The sequence below is a fragment of the Anguilla anguilla genome, chromosome 7 (assembly GCF_013347855.1).
Source record: "Anguilla anguilla isolate fAngAng1 chromosome 7, fAngAng1.pri, whole genome shotgun sequence".
Taxonomy (NCBI): domain Eukaryota; kingdom Metazoa; phylum Chordata; class Actinopteri; order Anguilliformes; family Anguillidae; genus Anguilla; species Anguilla anguilla.
The window spans coordinates 32,405,399-32,429,205 of record NC_049207.1 but is presented as its reverse complement, the minus strand read 5'-3'; the positions used below and the strand labels follow the sequence as shown (position 1 = coordinate 32,429,205).

The 23,807-nt window shown below is 39.1% G+C and overlaps 1 protein-coding gene across 3 annotated transcripts; it reads left to right on the top strand.

Moving 5' to 3' along the window:
* Nucleotides 1–83: 83 nt before the first annotated feature.
* gar1 (GAR1 homolog, ribonucleoprotein) lies at nucleotides 84–23,807 on the top strand. 3 transcript variants are annotated; one of them, XM_035427004.1, is made up of 8 exons: nucleotides 84–222; nucleotides 3,065–3,250; nucleotides 3,545–3,699; nucleotides 8,828–8,887; nucleotides 9,400–9,514; nucleotides 13,249–13,322; nucleotides 15,263–15,376; nucleotides 21,673–23,807. In XM_035427004.1, the coding sequence occupies exons 2-8, from the start codon at nucleotides 3,085–3,087 to the stop codon at nucleotides 21,721–21,723; spliced, it is 735 nt and encodes a 244-aa protein (XP_035282895.1). In that variant the 5' UTR covers nucleotides 84–222; nucleotides 3,065–3,084; the 3' UTR covers nucleotides 21,724–23,807. The 3 variants fall into 3 exon arrangements, with proteins under 3 accessions (XP_035282895.1, XP_035282897.1, XP_035282896.1); XM_035427005.1 differs by lacking the exon at nucleotides 84–222 and adding an exon at nucleotides 229–345; XM_035427006.1 differs by lacking the exon at nucleotides 13,249–13,322.

The following is a 23,807-nucleotide window of genomic DNA, read 5'->3' as shown; positions in this document are numbered from 1 at the left end:
GGTCCCTTCTAGTTCTTATGCAGTTCATTGATGTCTATGGTCCCTCAGTCTCGCGAGGTCCTCTGACTTGAATATTTCCGACAGTTTTACCATAGATATTCGGTTTTACGGTAAATAAAATTTACAGCCAAGAGCTCCACGTGTGTGGATGATAGAGCGTACGGTGTGGATTGTTCTGTACCCTGTGAAGACGTTGAAGTGAACGCTTTTATCTGAGGAAAGGTAGAATCTGATTGTATTTATTTTTGTTTTCACTCCAACAAAGTAAACGAGTTACACGGGCAAAGAAAAATACACTATTGTTCTTTCAGTCCTGTGTTGTTTTATAGCGAATTCACGAAGTATGTAAGTACGTTAACTTTTCTGCAAATAGGTAATGTTCGACACATAAAAGTGATAGTTGCTTAGAGTAGTTGTGCTGTTTTGTACATTGCGTGTTATTGAGTTTGAGAATTTATAGTGAGCGTCTATTTATTTTCGGAATTTAGTGTTTGTACACTAGTTAAGGCTAGCTAGCTGGCCGATCTCATTGGGAACCCTTTTAACAAGCTGGTTTGCGGGTTAGAATAAACAGTAATTCCAGTGGCGAGTCGTATGTGTAATAATGGCTGAAAAACTCGTGTTTTGAGTTAGGTTATAAACAAACGGTGATAATTTATTTAGCTGGCTAGCTTCCAAGCTGACTCGTGGGCTAACTCCTTACACGTGCAACGCATGATACTGGCATATTGACCGAGTTCCATCGTTTCATTCAATAAATGGGAAGTGCAAAACGTTTAAATCGCGGCTGTGGTAACCATTCGATTGAATTTGCTCCTGCATTTCTTTATTTGGTGTTTTTCTATGAACTACATATCACCGTCGTTTATGCGAGTTTAGCCAGAATCAATTGCTCATGTAGCCTATCTTTACCGTTACATGTACTAGCATTTCTCATTTCATCTTCACCTATCTTGATTGCGTGGCTTCTTGTATTGAACAGTATGTAAACCAAGTTACCGATCCTATCCGGTTAAGATTTTTTCCCTGGGTTTACACGATGTTTGAAAAAGTCGATATTGTATTTATCCGGCTGGACTTTTAAAAAACATCGTAGTCTGACTTAGGTCTGAATAGTGTTCACTGTGTGAACTAAACTGTGTTCTTGGCTAGAAATAGCTGTACAAAATAAGTATTGTACCTTACTGAACCTGTGTTAAGCAGTTGTTTATGACCATGAAATGCACTTTTTGTACGTCGCTTTGGATAGAAGCGTCTGCCAAATAAATGTAATGTAAAATGTAATGACTGAAATCGTACGAAGTCGAGTTTTTCAAAGTCGGGCTAACATACCTAGATAATGCTGTTCCGGTCGATTTACTACGGCATGTATACGCTTCAATCGGACTACAATTGGCCTAGGCGTGCTGCGCATGTTCTGTAATTTATATAGCAACTTTACGCTCACGGTGGCCAAGCGGAATCGTTAACGTTTCAGAAGATATGTAACTTTAAAAGATTTAATTCAGTCTTCTACTGGGACTTTTGCCGTTTATTGAGGGTAGCCTATGACTGAAAATTTCGGTGCCGCTGACTAATCGAATGTTTTTCACCGTTCGATTGAGCAAGTAGCATGCCATTCAAAGTACATTTTTATGGGTTCGTGCTGTCCGATTGTACTTCACATTAACCTTGTACGGGGATCAATAAAGGCCAACAGCAGCGTACCACTTAATTATTGTCACTTCTATCACCACTGTAATGAACTAATGAACTAAAAAAAAAAAAAAAAAAAAAAAAGGCGACAAACGACCTTTTCCATGAGAAATGCATTGAGCTCATGCGCATGCACTGCTGGCGACATTCTAAAGCTCCGTTTTGCCCTAGTATCATGGCGAAAAAAACATTTCTGGACGGACGAGGAGACCAACTTCATGTTATTGCAACTTAAAGGAGTTAAATATCCTAAAATACATGAATGGAAGAAACTATTCAAAAAAGTTGCGACAAAATTGGAGGAAGCAGGATTTATAAGAAGCCTTCGTCCGACACACCTCCGGTCAATAAATCGATTCTTTCCGAGTCATGTATATTTGGACAACGACAGTAATCCAATTAAATTTCGTCTTTGGCCAAATCGAGTCATTAATATAGATCAATTTCAACTCTGCATGTAAACCCACTGATTGACAATGAACCATCACTAGCTTATCCAACTGCATACGTGAGGACTATTATGCTGCTATCACGACAAATTTCATCCCCCTATTCACTTCCGGGGTTACGTTTCCGCTTACGTTCCCTTAATGCGTAAGTTAGCGCCAACTTGACTACCTTGCATGCGTGGTTTCCAAGCGTTCTCTGCTGGTTGCTAACGACAGTGAGCGATCGGTAGCTAGCTGGCTAGCTAGAAAGAAGCTTTTATAAAAGTCTGAGAGAAGCTCTTCCAGCTGGCTAGCTAGTGATTTGTCTCGCTGGCTATCGATTATATTTCTCTTGCTAGCTAGCTAGCGATCTATGAATCTTGCTAAAGAGAGAGATTTTTAAAGATATTTATTATTGTACTCACTGTTTCACCTAATTTACACACGCCATTACACAAGCTAACATACAGAAATACCACACACACACACACAAATTTGTATTCTGTTCATATGTTTATTGTTTGTTGTACTCATGTTTTTGCAATATGTACGCCATGCCAATAAAGCTTATTTGAATTTGAATCTTCGGCCAGTGAGATCTGACCAATCGGCGCAATGTAATGGCACAACGTAACACCGGAAGTGAATAGGGGGGATGAAATTTGTTGTGATACTGCCATTATGCGACCGCAACAGCTGCTAACTATATCATATAAATCAGACTTGCCTAGCGTGACAAAAAAAATGTGACCCATTGATTATAGATATATGAGGTGTTAGCTAGGTAGAAAATGGTTTACCTGAGTCTAGCTGGAAAGATAGTTAAGACGGCACTGAAAATTTTAAAATAAGCATTTTGGATGAATTTGCTTTGTATCACAGTTAGTGAATTGCATTTGTCTTAAAACAAATTAAATTGTAATCTCCCTCTTTCTTCCTAGCGTCTGGATAAAAGTTAGTGATGTCATTCCGAGGAGCTCGTGGTCGTGGCAGCAGGGGCGGGGGATTTAACAGGGGGGGTGGAAGAGGCGGGTATGGTGGTCGTGGAGGTGGTGGCGGATTCCGAGGTGGAGGCAGAGGCAGCTTTCACAGACAGCAAGATTATGGCCCTCCAGAATACATTGTTGGTAAGTGAGGAATAATCATTCTGATTAACAAATTCAAAATGGCGATGTTTGTGTATTAACTGATTTGGTTGTTCCAGCTGTCAATAAAGAAGTGTGTCCAATTACACATGACAATACTCTTCTAACTTTCCGCTATTGTTCCCACACAAGTATAAAGGTGGCTCTGCCCCATGCTGTCTAAAAGGATTAACTTAAATTTGTCATATTTGTACGAAGAAAATAGGATCCATTTTAATGAAGGTGATCTCCAGGATTACTTTCTGACTGAGTCTTATCCTCTTATTCTCTTTGCAGCTGTTGGCGAATTTAGGCATCCCTGTGAGGATGACATTGTGTGCAAATGCATCACAGAGGAGAACAAAGTGCCATATTTCAATGCACCGGTGTACCTGGAGAACAAGCAGCAGATTGGCAAAGTAGACGAAATCTTTGGCCAGCTTCGAGATTTTGTATCCTTTCCCTATCATTTCTAAAGTAAGATTGAATGCTGACATTAAGCAAAGTTTGAATATTTCATGAATTATTTTTTGTTTTTGTTGAAGACTGTGTTGGTGCTCTATAGTCATGTGATTGGTTGAAAACAAAGACCAATTAGAGCACTGTGTGCTGGGTGCACAGAAAGATTCTCTTTTGTTCTGGCCTCTTTTGTGTTGACCATGCTGCTAAATGTGGTTAATGCAAATGTATTTAAAATGGCAAGATGATTGTATCACAAAAAATGTTGTCATGTAAGTGAACAATTTTTAATGTGAGTATATGCTCAGTGAACTTTGCTTGTGATGTGTAATATTTTAATTTGAGCATTCATTCACCTTCCCCTTGTTGCTAAATGTAGTTTCTTACATTTAGAACAATTTGCTGTTCACACTGTGGACAGTTAAAGTTGGTACCAGAGAGCACAGAACAGGGAGTGGAGTTTAAAGTCAGATTCCTTCGCCTATGGGTTTTTGTGTTTTGGAGTATACAATACAAATACAAATTGACAATTGCATTTCATTTTCATTCAAAAATCTTTTCCCTGTTTACCGCCTTCCATACACTAGACAAATTCTAGACTACTGAAGTCTGACACACTCTTACATTTAACAATGATCTGTCCTAAATCATGTTTTTTAGTGCACACACTGCAAAGACTGGGAATCATGCAGCTTCATACATTATATGATTCCAACAGGACAATTTTGGAGATTTCTCAACCCTCCTCTTACTGTTGGAAACTCAATACCTGTGCTGATGTCAGACAAAAGTCCTGTCCAGGTCATATATTCTAATTTTTACCAGTGTAATTCACGTCTGGAACGTCCATGTTAGTGATTTTTATTGAGCATATGAATAATAATCTTGGCTGAAAAACCTACTGTTGTTCTACAAACTCCGAAGTCCTCTGATAATTCTATGACTGTTCGGGCCAATGTGTTAATATTTGATACAAATTACAGCTATTTTGCGTACATTTTTATAATGCTTCCCATTTCCAGAACAAGTAGATTGTTAACATTTTGGGCCCCCACCAATTATGCTGTGTTAGCACCTACAATTTCAGGGCCAATTGACGCCTAACTTTGGTGATATGAAGTAAACATAACATTGTGGTGAGTGAAGTAACAACCATGTAAAATAGACGTATATCCCTTTTAACACTTAGCTAGTTGCGTTTATAAGTAGCAAAGACCAAAGCCTTGAATAATAATGACCCTTTAGAACCCAGTAGAATTCTAAAATACTAGCTACTTCAGAATCCCAGTAATTTTCACAGGAAGTAGAAATTTTACCAGTATTATACAAAAATAAAAATAACTAAAGGGCAGTTTAGGCTATAATTGCAAATTGTATTTTTAAATATCAAATATACCAGTCAAATAGAATAACCATCCTATTTTATGATTCACAACATTAAAAACGTAATATTATTGAAATAAAGGCAAGAAGTCTTACAAGATCAAATTCACTTACTTTTTTGTGCTGCCTCCCTTTTTCAGAAATGTTCAGAATAATCACCTGTCATATTTTGTGACGTTCAGTGAGCAGGAAGTCAGATATTGTCAACTTATCTGACCCAAAATTCCAACATGCCTGACATAAAATGACAACTGCAAATCCATGTTTTGGCGCCTGGATTCCAGTTGTTTCTGCGAACTGCAGCGATCCATTTGCTTCTCTTTTCTTTAGCTTTCGGCAGTCTGTAAAAAGATAGCTTATTTGTTGTTTGTTGAATCTATTTGTACAGTCAATCGCACAACAGCTCTTTCCCATTTTAGATGTGTTTTTTGTGTTTTCGCGGCATTCAAGCTGAATGCTAACACTGCCACTCAGTAGTCTTTCTGCCACTCAGTGGGTGTAACCGCGGTGACTTCCACTTACTGGGACGTCATGTGCATACCCTCTATTCAGGCTACAGCTACAGTGCATGCATTGTAATCAAGTGCATGCAGCGGTTATCACTACGCATGCAGGGAACATATCAGTTATAGTCTGTAGCCTATATTTTAAATTTATGGGTATTGGGCTTTACTTGCATTTCACATTACTTGACCACTTGTGGGTGAGAACAGGATGGGCAGAAAGGCAAGAATGTGCAGCAGAAAATGGGGGAAAAATCAACAACTCAAAATGGTAGTTCTGCTCCAGAGGGGCAAATGACCTTGTGCTTCACCAAAATGAGGGCCATATGTGTGCATGTACCAGGCTGGGAATGAGAAAGGACTGAACCTTTCACACTACTTGTCTCCCTCTTCCATTGAAGTATGCAGTGCTCCCAGCAACACAACTGTGGTAACTAAATTGTTACAAAACTTTGTTTATATTTTTGCAGACATTTCAGAAAGATACAAATTGCACTCAGTGCTCTGCAGTCCACGAAAATCCTTCTAAGACTGAAAATGATGCGAGAAATATGTTATAATAACTGAATTTCAGCTCATTTTAACCATGCAACATATAACTAAAAACATTTAATTCGGCTCTAATTTAATCTGTTACCTTAGAGACCAACTCATAGCCAGAGGATAGTAGCCTATTACGTGTTAGCCGAGCTGAATTAAACTTTTTTAGTTCATTTAGTTTTCAGTAATAAATCTGACTAAAATCTTCCACAAACGAAAATGAGGTGAGAAATAGGTGTTAAAACAGCTTCATTTTAACTCATTTTAAATACAGCTTCTGCGAATAAGTATCGGCTCGTAGCCAGTACTAGCCTCTGTTGTAGAGGGGGTGCATCAACAGAGGCAAGCGGAGTTGTGTGCTGTAGCAAACGCTGACTTGAAGTTGTTAGCTGATACAGAGAGCAATTTTAAATGATCGGAATGGCTCGGCTAACTTGTTGATGCTTGGTTGGCTGCTTCGGTTTATCCAAGACTGCCCTTGTTGCTGAAAGTGCTAGGTAGATTTTTGTTGGTATAGAAAGCAATTGTGAATTAAGCAACCAACATGTATTAACTAGCTAGACAACAGAGGATAAAAGAGACGTTTTGTTCACTTTGATATTTTAAGTAGCCTACAATTAACGCTGGTTTACCATTTAAATTAAACTATACCCCAAACCAATGTAAAGCAGCCTTTGAAAGAAACTGGAATACACCGAGGACAATGACTGTCAAGTAGCGTAACCACACGTCACAAGCACGCATGGTATCTCAAATACATATAACCGCGTTCTGTTCTTGTGAGCTTGCGAGTTCATTCTTCCAAGAACGACTAGCAAGAACGTTCTCCCCAAGAACACAAGCCCGTTCTTTGCATTCTTGGTATTGAGAAACACCCCTTGTATCTCCCAGATGGTATGGTGCTCCTGTAATCTGATAGGCATGTTATGGATGTAAGAAATTGCAATCTAATAGGAAATGGTAGATATTGACCTGGTGGTGGTGGCGCTATAGAGCACGTTCAAAAATGTCCAACTCTGAACAGTCATAACTTTTGAATCATTTGACTTCGAGACATACAACCAAGACTTTTAGCAGCCCGTGTTACAAATTAAAAATTATTATTGGCCAATGAAATGCACCAGACATGATTTTCCACAACAAATTTTTTGATAAACGTCATCTTGTGAACCATCCAGCCGATGTCAGATTTGGTGTGAACCATCTTTGTACTAGCCCCTAACTAAATTGCGAAGCAATAGCTGATGCATCAAATGGCTGACTCAAATTGATTCGTATCTAGGTGTGTAATTTAAGATCACTAATTAATTCTTGACATGGTCACTGGCCTGGAAACACATCGCGAATCGAAGGGCTGGTCGTTCTGAACAAGACCACTTGAATGGTGTTGATAGCTTGAAAAACATGGTTGCTTAAAAAAACAAAAAGGGATATTTGGTGTTTTTGGCCATTTTTCTATCTGAGGAAACTTTAAAATAATACTTCTCATGAAGCACAAGTCTGATCAAGATAACATTTGGAACAAGAACACTTTGTTGAACTGCGTAACAAAATTGCGAAGGAAAACGTTCTGCTTTCAAAGATGGCCAAATTACAGCTGTGAATGACTATAGCATATAACAACATTGTCTATTTTGGACTACTTAAATTTCCTTGGTCAGTTTTCAGTGATAATAACTATGGCAATTTATGGTGTTCACAGTCGGGTTTACTGTCAACTCTATTTTCATTAACAATCTCTGGCATCGCCCCACTTGCTCTGCTTTTACGTCCTATATAATGGTCTACCATTCATGTTGTGGATGAACCATTCAATTCAATAGCTGTCCGTTCTGCAACACAGTTCTTGGCACTCTTGCCTGCCGAAGTTTCATTCGGACTTGCAGTGAATTTCACAAAGAGGTTGGTAGTCTGAGCCATTGTTGTTGACGTTCACTTCAGGGATTTTCCCACCTCAACTTCACTTTTGATTTCAAGATGGCAGCCGCGAGAATAAAGTATAGATTTAATCATTTCAGCTATATATCTCTGCATCCTGTTGTTTTTTTTTTAGTATAATTGCACAATGCTTAGATCCTGAGGCTCATAACTCTTTTTCAAATTGAACATGTTAGAAATATTTTATAGGAGGAAAAACAAATGTCTTAAATGCAGAACCTGCAGTCGTATTGAATGTAATTTGCCTGGTTTTATCCCATTTTTGGATTCTGTTGAAGTTTTCATGGGTTAGATTCTAAACTTTCTAATATTTCTATGGGGGCGACAGTGTAGTATAAAGGTCACCAGTTCAATTCCCAGATGGGGCACTGCCATTGTACCCTTGAGCAAGGTACTTAACCTGCATTGCTTCAGTTTATATCCAGCTGTATAAATGGATGCAATGTAAATGCTGTATATAAAGTTGTGTAAGTTGCTCTGGATAAGAGCATTTGCTAAATGCCTATAATGTAAACTATTTGCTAGACTTAAGCTAAATTTGCGAAGTTTTGTATCCTCTCTAAATTGAACAGATTTCATGTTCTCATTAAGATGATTCTGTGAATAAGGCAAGGACACTGCCTTACACTGATTATTGTGGGACTCTTGCTCTGATGTGGTTTGAATGCTGATGTGGTCTTTGTGTTACGGTTTTTTTTTTTTTTGGTCCTACTTTGGGTTCACTATGAAGTGTCAGCCTCCTTAACCGACACTCTAGTATTTTTCTGTAAAACTCTCGGAAAGTATGAAGGCGTCTTCATTCAAGAAACTTCAAAAGGTATGCTTGAAATATTTTAGGTCAAATCTGGTCCAGGGCAGTAATAGATGTTGAGTTTCCCTCATTCACTGTTTGCAGAACTCACTGCAAATGTCATGAAGCACTTTGCAGTGGAGAATTCCCATTGGCAGGAAACCTAAACAAAGACTGGTTTTGGTCAGTGTGAGGAAATGCAGGAGATAAAGTTGAAATCTTGGGAAGGTACAAATATTCCAAAATTAGGGATACCCGAGTGCCTTTTAATGCTTCTGTGAATCATCTTCATGAATTTAATGAAGTCGGCAACAATTTGGGAAATGTTGAGTAATAGAAGATTACACTCTAACATTGCAGGCCTGGGGTTCTGCTGCTACCCTGTTTAAGATGCTATAGTGATTCAATCATTCAGATGTTGTTTTCTGTGAAATGGTCCATAATGGGTCTTTGTCCTCTTGTATCCACTGTGTGGAGGTAACCTAGGCTCCTGTTGCACCATTGTTTATGTCTGACAGAAGCATACTTTCATTCCGCAGTTCTACATCGACCCCATGAAGCTTCTCCCCCTACAAAGGTTCCTACCACGCCCTCCGGGGGAGAAAGGCCCACCAAGGGGAGGGAGAGGTGGTTGCCGAGGAGGTGGCCGTGGCGGTAAATGGACTTATCTTGGGTTCAACATGGGTTTAAAGTTTAAGCTGAAAATAATTGACAGGGCGAGGGTATAAAATGCAAAAAATGTTTGATGAAATGGGTGTAAGTCAGTCAGTTAATGGAATGTGTGACAACTCTGCTGCCTGAATTTTTTTCAGCAAGCAATAGAGCTGCACAATATATTGTTGCAATATGAATTTCCACAGTAAACACATCGCAAAGGCTGTGATCTAAGAAATGTGATTATTAATGCAAGCCATATCAATTTATCATATCTTAATTTATACTAAATAGATACATGACAGTTTTGACAATTGGCATACATTTTCTCTGTATCGCAGTCCTTTGGAATTTTGTGACGTGGCGGACACCATCATGCGTCATACAGCCAAAGGGAACACCAAAATTTGTCGTCTTCATCCAACATTTTAAACTTCTGCTTAATGCTTATATGCACTAGGCATTGCCTACATATTTCCGCTAAAATATAAGCCAGCTTGTTTAATCTGTTCTCTGTTGACAGCTTACACTGATAGCTAGCTATCTAACATAAACTATCTTGCCATTTGACAGTAATGAATTACAGTGAAGTTACTTTTGTGTTTGTAAATTAGCTGTAGTTCGATAGTGTATTTACTTAAACGTCTTTGGTTAAAAAAGGTTTTAAATTTTAAAGACGCAATGGTTTTTGCACTGAGCATTGCTGTGTGCCAATATCAGTGGGTTTACATGATGTTTGAAAAAGTTGATTTATTGTTTTAGTCCGGCTGAAACTGGACTTTTAAAAATCATGTAAACATTGTACTCTGACTGAAATCATATGAAGTCAATTTTTTCAGAGTTGGACTAACATACCTAGGTATGGGGGCCGATTTACTACGACATATACAATACCCTTCAATAGGCCAAAAATTGGCCTAGGCGTTCTGGTAAATGATAAATGGACTGCATTTATATAGCTCTTTTATCCAAAGTGCTTTACAATTGATGCCTTTCATTCACCCATTCACACACACACTAACACGCCAATGGTGAAAGGCTGCCATGCAAGGTACCAATCAACTCATTGGGAGCAATTAGGGGTTAGGTGTCTTGCTCAGGGACACTTTGACACGCCCAGGGCAGGGGATTGTACCGGCAACCCTCCGACTGCCAGACAACCGCTCTTACCTCCTGAGCTATGTCGCCCCCATGTTCTGCGCATGTTCCGTAATTTACATAGGGACTATACGCTCACTGTGGCCAAACGGAATCGATAACGTTTCAGAAAATATGTAACTTTAAAAGATTTAATTCAGTCTTCTACTGGGACTTTTGCCGTTTATTTAGGGTGACAGAAAATTTCGGTGCCGCTGACTATAATCAAATGTTTTTCACATTTACCGTTCAATTGAGCAAGTACCATTCAAAGTACATTTTTATGGGTTAGTGCTGTCCAATTGTGCTAGCTTCTTTACGTTAACCTTGTACGGCGATCAATAAAGGCTAACAGCACAGTACCACTTAATTGTCACTTCTATCACCACTGTAATGAACTAAAAAAACAAAAAGGCGACAAACAACCTTTTCTGTAAGAAATGCATTGTCGAGCTCACGCGCATACACTGCTGGCGACATTCTAAAGCTCCGTTTTTCCCTCCCTAGTATCATAGTGAAAAAAACACATTTCTGGACGGACAAGGAGACCAACTTCATGCTATCACAACTAATGGAGTTAAATATCCTAAAATACATGGATGGAAGAAAAACGCGGAATGGCAAACTATTCAAAAAAGTTGCGACAAAATTGGAGGAAGCAGGATTTATAAGAAGCCTTCGTCAGACACACCTTGGTCAATAAATCGATTCTTTGAGTCGTATATTGGGACGACATCCAATTAAATCTCATCTTTGGCCAAATCAAGCTATTAATATAGATCGATTTCATCTGTGCATGTAAACGCACTGTATGTGAGGCCTTTGTGAAATTTAATTCGACCCTTAACTTGCACACATTTCCAACTGATGAGAATTTAAGGAAAAAGTGGATCATTCTCACTTCTTAAGAAGCCATGCATTTAGCTAGGCTACATTACTATTTAGATTTTTTTTTTAACCCCCAGAAACCAGAATGTAATACACAACTAGTTTTTGTCTATTTTTAGCCTGCTTATTGCTTCCTTTGCCCAGATTTCATGCTGTGTCCCACACAGAACTGAGACAGTTCACCTTAACAGTGAACTAACTCTTCAGTCTCCTTGTTAGACACTGGTTTATGACACAAGTAAACCAAGGAATGGGTTTTGACATGCATATTATAACAACGTTGTTTACTGGCTAACTTGGAATAATGAATAGTAAGGCAAGTATCAGTTAACTTTACTAACTAATTCTATCCACTGATTGCAATCATTCTAGCTATGCTGTAAGTTAGCTTAGTCTGCAGAACTGCAATGTTAGCTACTCTACAGACAAAGCCAGTTAAAACCAGCTTATGATGATGGGTGGTTTTAGGTGGTTTTAAATTATATAAACTGGTCTTTAATGGTCTAAACTGGTTAAAGTCCTTGTGCAGCCTCCCTTTTCTTACATTTAAATTGTTCTTTTAGTTACTAAATTATAATATATATGTATTTTTTCTGATAAGACTTTGAAAAAAAAAAAAAAAACTGCTTTGATGTTAAAAAAAAAAAAAAAAAAAAAAAAAAAAAAAAAAAACCTGAATATAGCAGACTCGAGACTGGCTGGGCGTGTCAGTTCTGTCCTAATTATTTATGCATTTTGATTGACAGCCCGGGCCGCTCACTCCCACTGAACTGGATCAGTGCTCACTCCACGTGACGTCAGTTGTTAAAGCTAGTTATCATACAACCATAATAATGGATGAAGGAGTACAGCAATAACAGCATTAGAAATATTGAGCCGTATATGTATGAGCCCATCGCTTACAGCCTACAATATAGGACCCTAACATTATAGGATAACCTGCGTTTGCACATAACATTATCGATTGGTTTTTTTGCAGCAGTAAAGTTATAACAGTCTGGAGACTAAAGTAACGTTACACTCGCCAGCTAATGTTAGCTATATTTACACAAGATAAGTGTGCAGCTCATTGCTACATTAGCAAAATTATCGATGGTCAGACAGTAAGTAAATAGCCAGACAGCAAGAAAATTGGGGAGATGAGGTTAACGCTAAAGTTATAGTTTGTAGGCTTGATTCGATTAATAGCAGAACGTAATCTAGCCCGAACGGATGCTTACCGGAACCGGTCTGTTCAACCGATAAGCGTCCGTTCGGGCTAAACATTATCGACAGCAAAGTAAAGTGAGGTTAGGACGGCTAACATTATGATTTGTAATATAATCTATATCAACGTCAAGTAACTTTAACGTTAACTGATCGTATTAAGCAAAGGCTTAATTAGATTATCGATAGCATCAAAGCTATCTAGGATTCTCTGGTTGGGTTAGTTAGCGACGTTGCGTTTCATGCACATTGAGAATGGACATTGCACATTGAGCACTAGGTAGCATGCGTAAAACACCTAAAGTAAAAAGACAAAAAGACCTTATCTTGATCTTGATTGATAGTTGGCACAGCATCTGGCTTTAGAAACGTTGTCTTGGCAAAACCCATCCTCTTCTGTTCATAGTTGTAGAATGAATTGGGTAAAATGTGTTCTGCACAATCTTGTCACCTTTGATATTTCTAACTGTGCACCGTTTTGTTTTTCTATATAATCGCTTCAGACCTTTCGGAGACTTGGATCTTTTGGCAAGGCGTGAAAAGATGCATTCCTATCTCTGCAATCTGTAATCACACAGTAAGGCATTGTTGAACTGGATAGTTAATATTAGCAGCAGACCCGCGCAATATGTATTTGAGAATTTGATCATGGCTTTGAATTTGGGAGCGCACACTACATAAATATTCATACTGCGTGAGTGTTTTGGCCACTGGACATTAGTTAATGTAAATCAGAAACATTTGCAACGTCACTCAAAACCACCAATACCAAATACTCCACCAGGCGGCAATGTCGAGCATTGTATAGTTTTTAGGAAAAAATATCTAATTCATTACGTACATGTATGAAATACTTTTAACATCAATGTGTTAAGTAACTTTGTAGTCTTTGGTCATAATATAAGCATTTTAAAATCATGATTTTGACAGCACAGGGTTTTTTCAGTAGGGTAGCTACACTAGAGCTATCATTAAAGTTAACTAGCAGCAGACAAGCACACACCATATAAAAAGTAGCAAACATATGATAAGTTGCAATAAAAACTGCTTCATAGCTAATGATATAGCTATAACTACTGTATGTAACCAGCTAATGTTTGCTAACTAGCTGGCAAAACTTGTCAGGTAAAAGGGAACTAGCCAGCAAGCTGGCAAATTTAAAGTTACAATCTCGAAGATTTCCATTTCGTTCTCTTTGGCGGTACCAATGGCGAGAAGCGGTAATTGCAGGTGTGTTTTTGGACCTCACTTCCCATAGATCCAACCGGATCCAACCATTGTCGCCTGTGTGACGTCAGTTGTCATTGTCACGCCAACTATTACACTTATTATTTACTGAATAAAAAATGGTTGTTATAAAAGTAACGTTATGTACACACTCATTCATTGTCTAACATTAGGCTAACTTAAACAGTACACCGCTCACACACAAGTGAGTTGAAGAGCGAGCCTGTTATGTTATCTCCGCCTACCCTCTCTGGCGGACCAACTACTGATCGGTGATGGAAAACGCGTCACTAACCATGCGCTGCTTGTGATTTTTTCCCGGGAATGTCGCCACAGACACCCAGTTCTTTAAGCATAAATTATAATTATAATAATAATATAAATTTATATAATACGCTTAATCACCATTGTTTTACCTAATTTGGCGATAGATAGTGACTTAACAGACATTTATTTTAATGAAAATCTTCGAGATTATTACGTTAACTAACTAGATTGTTAACCAATTACATTTTACCTTTGTAATTGTAGATATCGGCTGAAATGTATAGTTTGAAGCCGTTCTTGTTATTAGTGAAGGCGCTGGACATGGATTGGATTACCCTGTGAATATGGTTTGAACTTGAACTAGATGTGTAGTGATAAACCCAGTCGCGAACAGTAGTGTTCTCTGCTAACCAGAAGTAGTTGGGGTGGCTTAACCAAGTGCGGAAGTATTCCATGCATATAGCCAATATAGAATATATAATACAGCAGACAGAGCCCTTCCCGTCAGGCCTTCGCCAAAGTATACCCGCCACTTGGCTACGGATATTGTGCCCGTTCATACTGTTGGCAAAGAAGGCTTTGTAAGCCTATTAAGTAAGTTGGATAAACAGTACCAGATCCCCTCAAGAACACTTTACTCCTGTGTTGCCATTCGTGATTATTTGCTACAATGATAGATCTTCGCAGTAGTTTTTTAAGGAGAGATTGCACAGATGCTCTTACCCAAAGAAGATTGCTGTGATAAATATGGTTGTTCAATAGATTCTATAAAATAACATCACTTGTATTACACATCAGACTTAATGTTTGTGTCATCGGATGTCGTATTGGCATCACAATATCTAACATGTTTAATCACACATGTTGGCCATATTGTCCAGCCCAATAGCAAGCAGGTTTGAGTCAGAACAGGACTGCGAAGATTTTTTTTTCAGTGTTCCATGCCTCATACATTGCTTGTCTTCACACTGTTCAGATTGTGAAGGCAAAAAGCCCAACTCAACTTGTGCTCTTTGTATGGAGGTGGTTTCCGTGGTGGCAGAGGGAGCAGTTTTGGAGGTGGGCGAGGTGGATTTGGAGGTGGACGAGGAGGAGGGTTCCGTGGAGGAAGAGGTGGTGGTGGTCGTGGTTTCAGAGGTATGTATCTACTCTCAACCCTGTTATGGAAACCATGGTTAATCTGCTCTGCAAATGGCTGTTACTGTCTAGAGGAAAAGTTTGGCAAAGTCAGCAATGTGTGCTGTTCTTGACAGAAAGTATTTTTCTCAATTCATATTTGTGTTTGCAGTGATTGCTCTCAGTAATGTGCTTCAACAAGGCAAGACAAAAAATGTACTGAAATGAGTAATTTATGGTTCGCGTGGTTAAGATTTATATAAAAGGTCATTCTAAAAAGTAAAGTTTTTCATTCTAATGTATAATATGTACAACTTCATTTCAACTGGCATGGGTCTGTCTATACACCTGGATCAGGTTTCGCTCACCCATGTGTATTTTTCAACATTTTATCAAGAATCTAACAAGGTGGCCTCTGTGGCCTGTACGCAGAGAATAACCAACCGACATGCCAAAATAATTTGCGTAATATCACTGTGGAGAGATGTGTCTGGACAAGTAGAATTGGTGGCAAGTTATAAAAACAAATTAATCTTTTTTTAATTTATTTTTTAAAAATATTCTGTTTATTCATTTTCCATATTCACCGTTTAACATAACTTAAAACTAGCGCCATAATAGATATTACATCTTACATTTGACACATACTGTACATACACACCACTTCTCCCTCCCATACCGAGACAGGTTCCCCAACATCACTCTCACCCCACAAATTAAAAATGCAGAGATAAAACATAAAAAAGTGGGCTACCTCTCATGGCATAGGTTATTTTCTCCAAAGGATCACATGAATTTCCTAGTTAGTCCACTGAATAATATTAGGGGGATCCTCATGAATCCACCTAGATGTGATGCATTGTTTGGCAGCTGTAATAGCTAGGCTAACAAAACCCTTTACCCTTTGGGAGGGATGATTCAGTCCCCAAACATTGTAATCACAGGAGATAAAGATATTTCCCTTGATAAAACTCCTTCAAGAATATTTTCAATCTCCAGCCACCACTGTCTAAGCTTAGAACAAGACCACACCATATGTACGAACGTACCAGTCTCCAGTTTGCAGCGGGGACAGAGAGGAGATGAATCTGTTTTAAAACGGCTCAGTCACTCAGGCGTAAGGTATGCTCTATGTATGAATTAGTAATTGCAGAGCTTATACCTGGTATTAATGTTAGCTAGTACTATCCTCCAATCACATACGACAGAAATACGAAGTGTTTGTATCTACAACACCCCATTAAAAACACTTCCATTTAACAATATGACACTTTCATTTATCATTCATGGTAAAGGAAAAATGATTGGAAATGATTGTGTTCCTTTGAGCTACAATGTATGTTTGCATATTTCTCATAGCCTATGTTTATATGCATTATTGTTAACAATAAGAAACAAACATTTTCCAAACCCAGCAGTTTCAACGGCTGACACCCTCATTTGACGTCTGGCACTCTGAATACCGAACACCATCAATCGTTAAAACACCTCACTTAGCCATGTAAAATATATTTATTTGATTTAATTTGGTAATTATTATCAAAGATATCTATTATCAATTAAATTGCCAGATTTGTGCAAATCAACCTTTATCAAAATGTACAACTCACCCCCAGATAAAAATGAGGAAATTTATTAAGCTACAGTGGGCTCCAGAATTATTTGCACCCTTGATAAAAATGAAGAAAAAAGGCTGCATATAATAAATGACACGGATAATAATCTATATGTTATGTTCAATCATATGGGAAAACTATATACTTTTATTTCAATACATTTATTCTCATGCTTCAATGTTTTTTTTATTAAGTAATCTATTTTTTTCTGAAAATCATAGGTGCCATAATTACTGGCACCCCTAACATTTATTGTAAGTAAAATCAAACTAAATGAAATTGGCAATACAATTTTACTTAATTTAGTTCATCTCAGTCTAAAGGAACTATATTGTGTCGTTCCATCATTTCCAGTTTCACTAGAGAATAAAAATCAGGTAACAAGCATACAAAATCCCTTTGTCATCCATCAGCTTTGGAAAAATCAAATAACTGTCAATTCAGAAGAGACTGATGGTAATTTACCGTCACAAGTCTGGTAATGGGTACAAAAAAAGCCATGAATGTTGAAACATACCACTTAGCACTGTAAGGGCAATAATGTGTCAAACATATGGAATGGTTGCAAATTTGCCAGGAAGAGGAAGCAAGTGCATGTTGTCCCCACGGATGGTGAGGAAGATGGTGACGGAGGCCATTAATAACCCCGAGGATCACTGTTTAAAGAAGTAACATGGTGGTTGAACGTGACACTTCCCAGTTGTCTTTAGGCAACAACAAAACAAATGTGCATAATTTTTTTTATTATTCAGTCATTTCAATGTACTTTAAAACGTATTTTTCTAAGCCTAAATTTCCCACTATAAAAGTTCACCCGAACCATCTGGGCGTGGTAATGAGAACTGTCAGTTAGCTATGAAAAAATTTTTTTTTGGTTGATTCAAATGAATCATTAATCAAGCACACTAGTTTACACATGTTGGAAAATAAAGCTTATGTCAGTAACTGTATTATTTTTTAGTTTAGCATTTTTTGTGCATATTTATCAAGGGTGCCAATAATTCTGGAGCCCACTGTACAACAAATATTCATGTCTAATCTAAATACGTTCAACAACCTTAAAACGATTAACATGGACATGGACAGTCACACAAGATGCCAAACCACAGCCTTTGTCCCAAAGTAACCCAAAATGAAACAAACCAAAAGACAGCAGAATATTCAGAAAGAACCAGAGATGAATGTAGAATGCCAGACCTAGATGCAGGATTCAGATGCCCGCTTCCAACTGTTGCAAAACTACTTCTTTCCAAGTTGCCCAAAAACTAACTGACTGACCAAAAGACTGCCGCATAAAGCTGGCAATATACTCTGTAAGAAGAAAGAACTTCAGGATTGAGAACCACCGGCGAACATGTCCACGAACACTGTTGTTGGTATACTCAGTGAGAACACTGCACCGTTAAAGTCACTCCATGCCGCTGGGGCATGAAGAATTACGAGGCAGCTATTAACTGAGACTGGAATCTCGCCCAAACCTCTGTCTCGCGGCTACGCCATGGATGTATAAAGAGTAGGGCTACGCGAGATCAAAACACAAAACAAAAAGTTTAAAAGTGTTTGAAGTGGCTTTAGTTTATCTAGCTATGCAAAAGAAGAAAGAAAAAAAAAGCGAATGAGGTGGTGTATACATTTGCCCTCTAAATCAGAGTAGGACAGGGAATGGACAATTTTCTCTTTACATTCGGCAAATCCGGAGTTTAAACGAGGGGGTCCACTTTCTCTTATTTCCGAATGTGTGCTAGGCGTTTTGATGACTTGCTGAAACGAGTAGCACCATTCATCAAACATGCGGGAACTCTCAGAATTCCCATCTCTACAGGAGAGAGATTGGCGTTGACTCTCCGTACATTAGCATGTGAAGTCTGCCCTCTGAACGCTCAACCATGACGTAACCAACCATGTGATATTTGGACCAATAGCTGAGAGGGGGAGGTCGGGGAACAAGAAAGAAGTTTTCGAAAAGTTCTCCCTGGAGGCCGTCGCACACTGGAGGGGGCAGGGAAATGGACACCCCTTCTGACACAGACACAAAGACACACTCATTCACACCTCAGATAGTAACCCCCCAGTTCCTTCTCTGTCTTCTCTCCAGGCTATGCTGGCTGAGCACTTTGAAGCTTCCAATGGCTGAGAACAGCCAAATGGTGAATTACGTGTCCAACAGTACAAAAATGCCAATGCTACTCACACATACAAATCACTGTCTATAAGTCATTAAAACTTGCCAAATCGTGCCATTAAAAGTACTGATATCAAAATTAGGCCAAGTTACAAGGAACAATATCGGCTAATTTAGCTCACAGAAATTAAACGAGCCATATTCCAAAGCAACAATGTTACCCTATGTTTCCTGAATTATTTTATGTAACTTGGCCCTGTACGTTGAAAACATTTTTTTCTTCAGATTCACATTCACACCACTTGGCTGGTTTGAGCCACCATTCATTTAATGGAAGTGAGACACCTGAGGTAATCTCAAAGATCTATAGGATTCATCTGATGTGTGACGGATTGTTCTATGATAAAATGGGTTTGTCGCCACCTTGTGGCTGACAAATAATATTACAATGTGACAAATGAACTAACAAAGACCAATGCATAGCCCACCCATTACATTACATTACATTCATTTGGCAGACGCTTTTATCCAAAGCGACGTACAAGAAGTGCATTTTCATGATCGTAGACAACTGCTGAACACTGGTTCAGTAAGGTACAGTTACTTATTTTGTACAGCTATTTCTAGCCGAGAACAATGAACACTATCCTGGTCTAACATCTGTAAAGCCAAACTAGGCAGAAGATTAAGCTAGAGTATTAGGACAAATACAATTTACCAAGAAGTGCAGGGATGGGGCAACATGTAACAAGTAACAGGAAAAAGGGTTTTTTTTTTTTTTTTTTTTTTTTTTTTTTTTTAAATATATATATATATATACACAGCATGGTGGTGGTTATTCTAGGTATAGTCTGAAGAGATGAGTCTTCAGGCCACGGCGGAAGATGGATAGTGAGGGGGAGGTTCGGAGAGGGACGGGGAGTTCGTTCCACCACTGGGGAGCTAGGGTGGAGAAGCTCTGTGATCCCTTTGGGCGGGTGGGAGGGGTTACAAGACGCCCTGCTGCTGCAGAGCGGACTGGTCGAGCAGGCACATAGAATTGAGTCATGTCCTGCAAGTAGATGGGGGCTGTCTTGTTGGCGGCAGTGTAGGCAAGGGTCAGGGCTTTGAATCGGATCCTGGCAGCGACCGGTAGCCAGTGAAGTGATCGCAGCAGAGGAGTGACGTGGGAGAATTTGGGGAGGTTGTAGATGAGCCGGGCAGCGGCATTCTGAATCATCTGTAGTGGCTGTATGGCACAAGCTGGCAGGTTTGCAAGGAGAGAGTTGCAGTAATCAAGGCGAGAGGTCACCGTAGCCTGGACGAGCAGCTGGGTGGAGTGCGTCGTCAGGTATGGTCGAATCCTCCTGATGTTGTATAGGAGGAATCTGCAGGACCTTGATGTTGCCTTGATGTGCTCCTTGAGGTCCAGTTGGTCATCCAGGACCACCCCCAAGCTCTTGGCAGAGTGAGAGGCAGTCACTGTGGTGCCATCAACCGTGATTGAGAGTTCACGAAGCAAGGAGGTCTTGTACGGGAAGAAGAGCAGCTCAGTTTTGTTGAGGTTGAGCTTCAGATGGTGGCTGGCCATCCAGGTGGAGATGTCAGCCAGGCAGGAAGAGATCTTATCATTGACCTGTGTGGCCGAGGGGGGGAAAGAAAAGAAGAGTTGTGTGTCATCTGCATAACAATGATAGGAAAAACCATGTGAATTAATGACTGAACCAAGAGATCTGGTGTATAAGGAGAACAGCAGAGGACCCAGTACAGATCCCTGCGGCACTCCCGTAACAAGTGGATGAGAAGCAGAGGCAGACCCCTTCCAGGTGACCTGGTAGGTCCTATCTGCAAGATAGGAAGCGAACCAAGACAGGGCAGTCCCGGCAATTCCCATCCCAGCCAAGGTGGAGAGGAGTATTTTATGGTTGACTGTGTCAAAAGCTGCAGACAGGTCAAGAAGGATCAGGACAGAGGAAAGGCGTGAGGCTCTTGCAGTGGCAAGTGCCTCCATCACAGCTAGGAGTGCAGTCTCTGTTGAGTGCCCAGATCGGAAGCCAGACTGGTGAGGGTCTAGCAGGTTGTTCTGATGGAGAAAAGAGGTTAATTGTTTAAGAACTGCTCGTTCGAGGGTTTTGGACAGAAAGGGTAGAAGGGATACGGGTCGATAATTTGCTACATCGGAGGGGTCTAAGGTGGGTTTTTTGAGTAGTGGGGTAACACGAGCCGTCTTAAAAACAGAGGGAACATGACCAGAGGAGAGAGAGGAATTAACAATGGAAGACAGATAGGGAAGGAGCTCGCTGGAGATAGATTGAAGAACTTTAGATGGGATGGGGTCAAGTGGACAGGTGGTTGCGCGATGAGAGGTGATGAGTTGTAATACATCGGAGTCCTCCAGCATTTCAAAGGAGGTCAGTGTGGCACCCCCTTACACCCCTGTTATCGGGGTGGGGGAAAATAATAACCCCATACCTGTGGGATATAGTTGAAGTTCGCAGCCACAGTGTTATACTGCTGAAGTAGTTCTGCTGCGATACTACTGATTGTGTATGTGTCTGATTCAGTTGGAAGGTAATGATTTGTGTTTTTCTCTAATGCAGGGGGAAAGTGATGCGTCTTCCTACAGAAGTCATTGGGTGTTCCTTGCCTGAAGCATGGTGTCTTTCAAGAGACAACTGAAGAATCCAACTGTGTGTTTGGGTTGGACCTGAGTCAAAATAATTTAATCTTTTCCCATTTTATACCGTCTCAATCCTTTTCCTTTTTGGAACATTTTCCGTGAATTTCTATGGTTTGTTAAATGAAAACCTGAATTTTTTGCATTACTGGCCCTTTGGCCAGCATTAATGTTAAATGTGAAATGCTTTTATTTTTGCCTGTCATGATCATTTGATTTATAATAATTACATTTTTGCTAAATACCACAGCTGCAGTAGATTAGTTGATATTTTACACTTTTTAAACAGTTTGTTAAAAAGAAAAATTTACTGACATTTCAAATCAACTTTAGGAATCTATGTACAAAGTAGATTTAAGGATTCAAATACTAACTGGTCCAAAATCTTTGATGCTGTCCAGTGTTTGGTTTATGTTGATTATTTAGGTGTCTAAGCACAAAGTGCTGGAACCCTATTTTTATAATTGCTATTTTTGTTGTTGTTATCATCATTGTTATTATTTCTGTTTCTGTCTGAAGTATCTGGATTTCTCACACCATAAATGGCACATCTTCCAAATTCCAAACATAAACAGTACAGTGCACGATTAGACTCTACCCCAAAAAACAAAATCCCCAATTGACCACATGACGCTGTAATAAGCCATTTTACATTTTGGCTTACAATTCCCAAACCAGTTGACTCAGAAGAAATTCTTTCCTGATGTTCCATTGGTCAAACGGTTGAATCCCAATTTAATTCAATTCAAATTTTGTAGCTCCTCCCACAAATCAAATTTAGTCCAATCTACACCATATTTTGCTTAAGCGAGTACCCTCATACTGGCTATTTAATAGCTTTTTTATATTTCATACCGTTCTCTAATTCTCTAGTTAAGAAAGCTAAAGTATCTTTTTGGCGGGGCCTGGGCGGAACATTTCTGAACGTTTGGCAGCATTTGTCATTACAACAATACAATGTGCTCTATCAAATATGCTGTTTTATCCATAGGTGGCATTATAACAACCAACTTTGTTTTATTAGCTGATTAATCCTCAACCGTATGCATGAGCACTAAAATTTTAATATTTTATGAGCCTTTGACTCAAGGCTCATTGAGCTCACTGATCGTTGAATTGTCTCATTTTCAAGGGGTGCATTATAACTTGTAGGTAAATGGGATCAACATGGCCTGAGAAGTTTATTGATTAATCCTAATTGCTACTCAGCCACTGGGAAAACCATCATTACAACCCACAGTCCATAATGTCCATGGTCCATTATCTCAGAACATATACATGTAAATTTGGTGTCCACCATCATAGTCTCTGTGGTTGCCAACTGTTGCTTATGCTGCTTGGACCCCAGGAATTGTTGCTTGCAACTACCATGCTCCCCAAACGTATGGGGACGGTTGTTATTTTTGCTGTATACTTAAGACATTTGGATTTGAGATCAAAAGATGAATATTTATACTTTTAGTCTCGAAGGTCCCACTGAGATTCAATATCTCTTCCAAGGAATCCTGGTGAAGATGGCACTAGAAGTCTAAAAGTTTCTCATTTCAATACAAAAAAATTCACACAGTCATATAGTCATATAAAGGAAAAAGCAAAAAAAAAAGAAAAAGACCATCTCAAAATGTTAAAGGGAAACAAAACACAATATAACTAGCAAAAAAAAAAACTCTGAAGCAGTAGGTTATGCCCTTTTAAACTGGGCCCTAACAGAGACTGTTGTCAGAGGAACAATGACAGGCAAAACACACATCCCCCCTTCCAGGAGCTCTATCCCCAGCTTATATAGGCTGCAACTCCTCCTGCTGAAACAAACCAAATATAATTAGTCAATTATCAAACAACAAAAAATTTTACCTGGGCTGCAATACACAATATATAACATTATTCATTTGCAAAGTCAACAAGTTATTTAAAATCAATTTCACCTTATTATGGGCACTTAAATAAGTCTATTCCCAAATAATTACAAATCACCCCTGCACTCTACCACACTTGGTACATTCCCCTGGGAACCGGCATGATGTCATAAGTAGAAATAAATAATTCTGAGAAAATGAA

What these genes read in the sequence shown, in the direction of transcription:
- gar1 (XM_035427004.1), top strand. Translation starts at nt 3,085, where the DNA reads ATGTCATTCCGAGGAGCTCGTGGTCGTGGCAGCAGGGGCGGGGGATTT. An exon ending in CCCTCCAGAATACATTGTTG is followed by an intron (nt 3,251 to 3,544) that starts GTAAGTGAGGAA and finishes TTCTCTTTGCAG; the next exon opens with CTGTTGGCGAATTTAGGCAT. An exon ending in TTGGCCAGCTTCGAGATTTT is followed by an intron (nt 3,700 to 8,827) that starts GTATCCTTTCCC and finishes CCGACACTCTAG; the next exon opens with TATTTTTCTGTAAAACTCTC.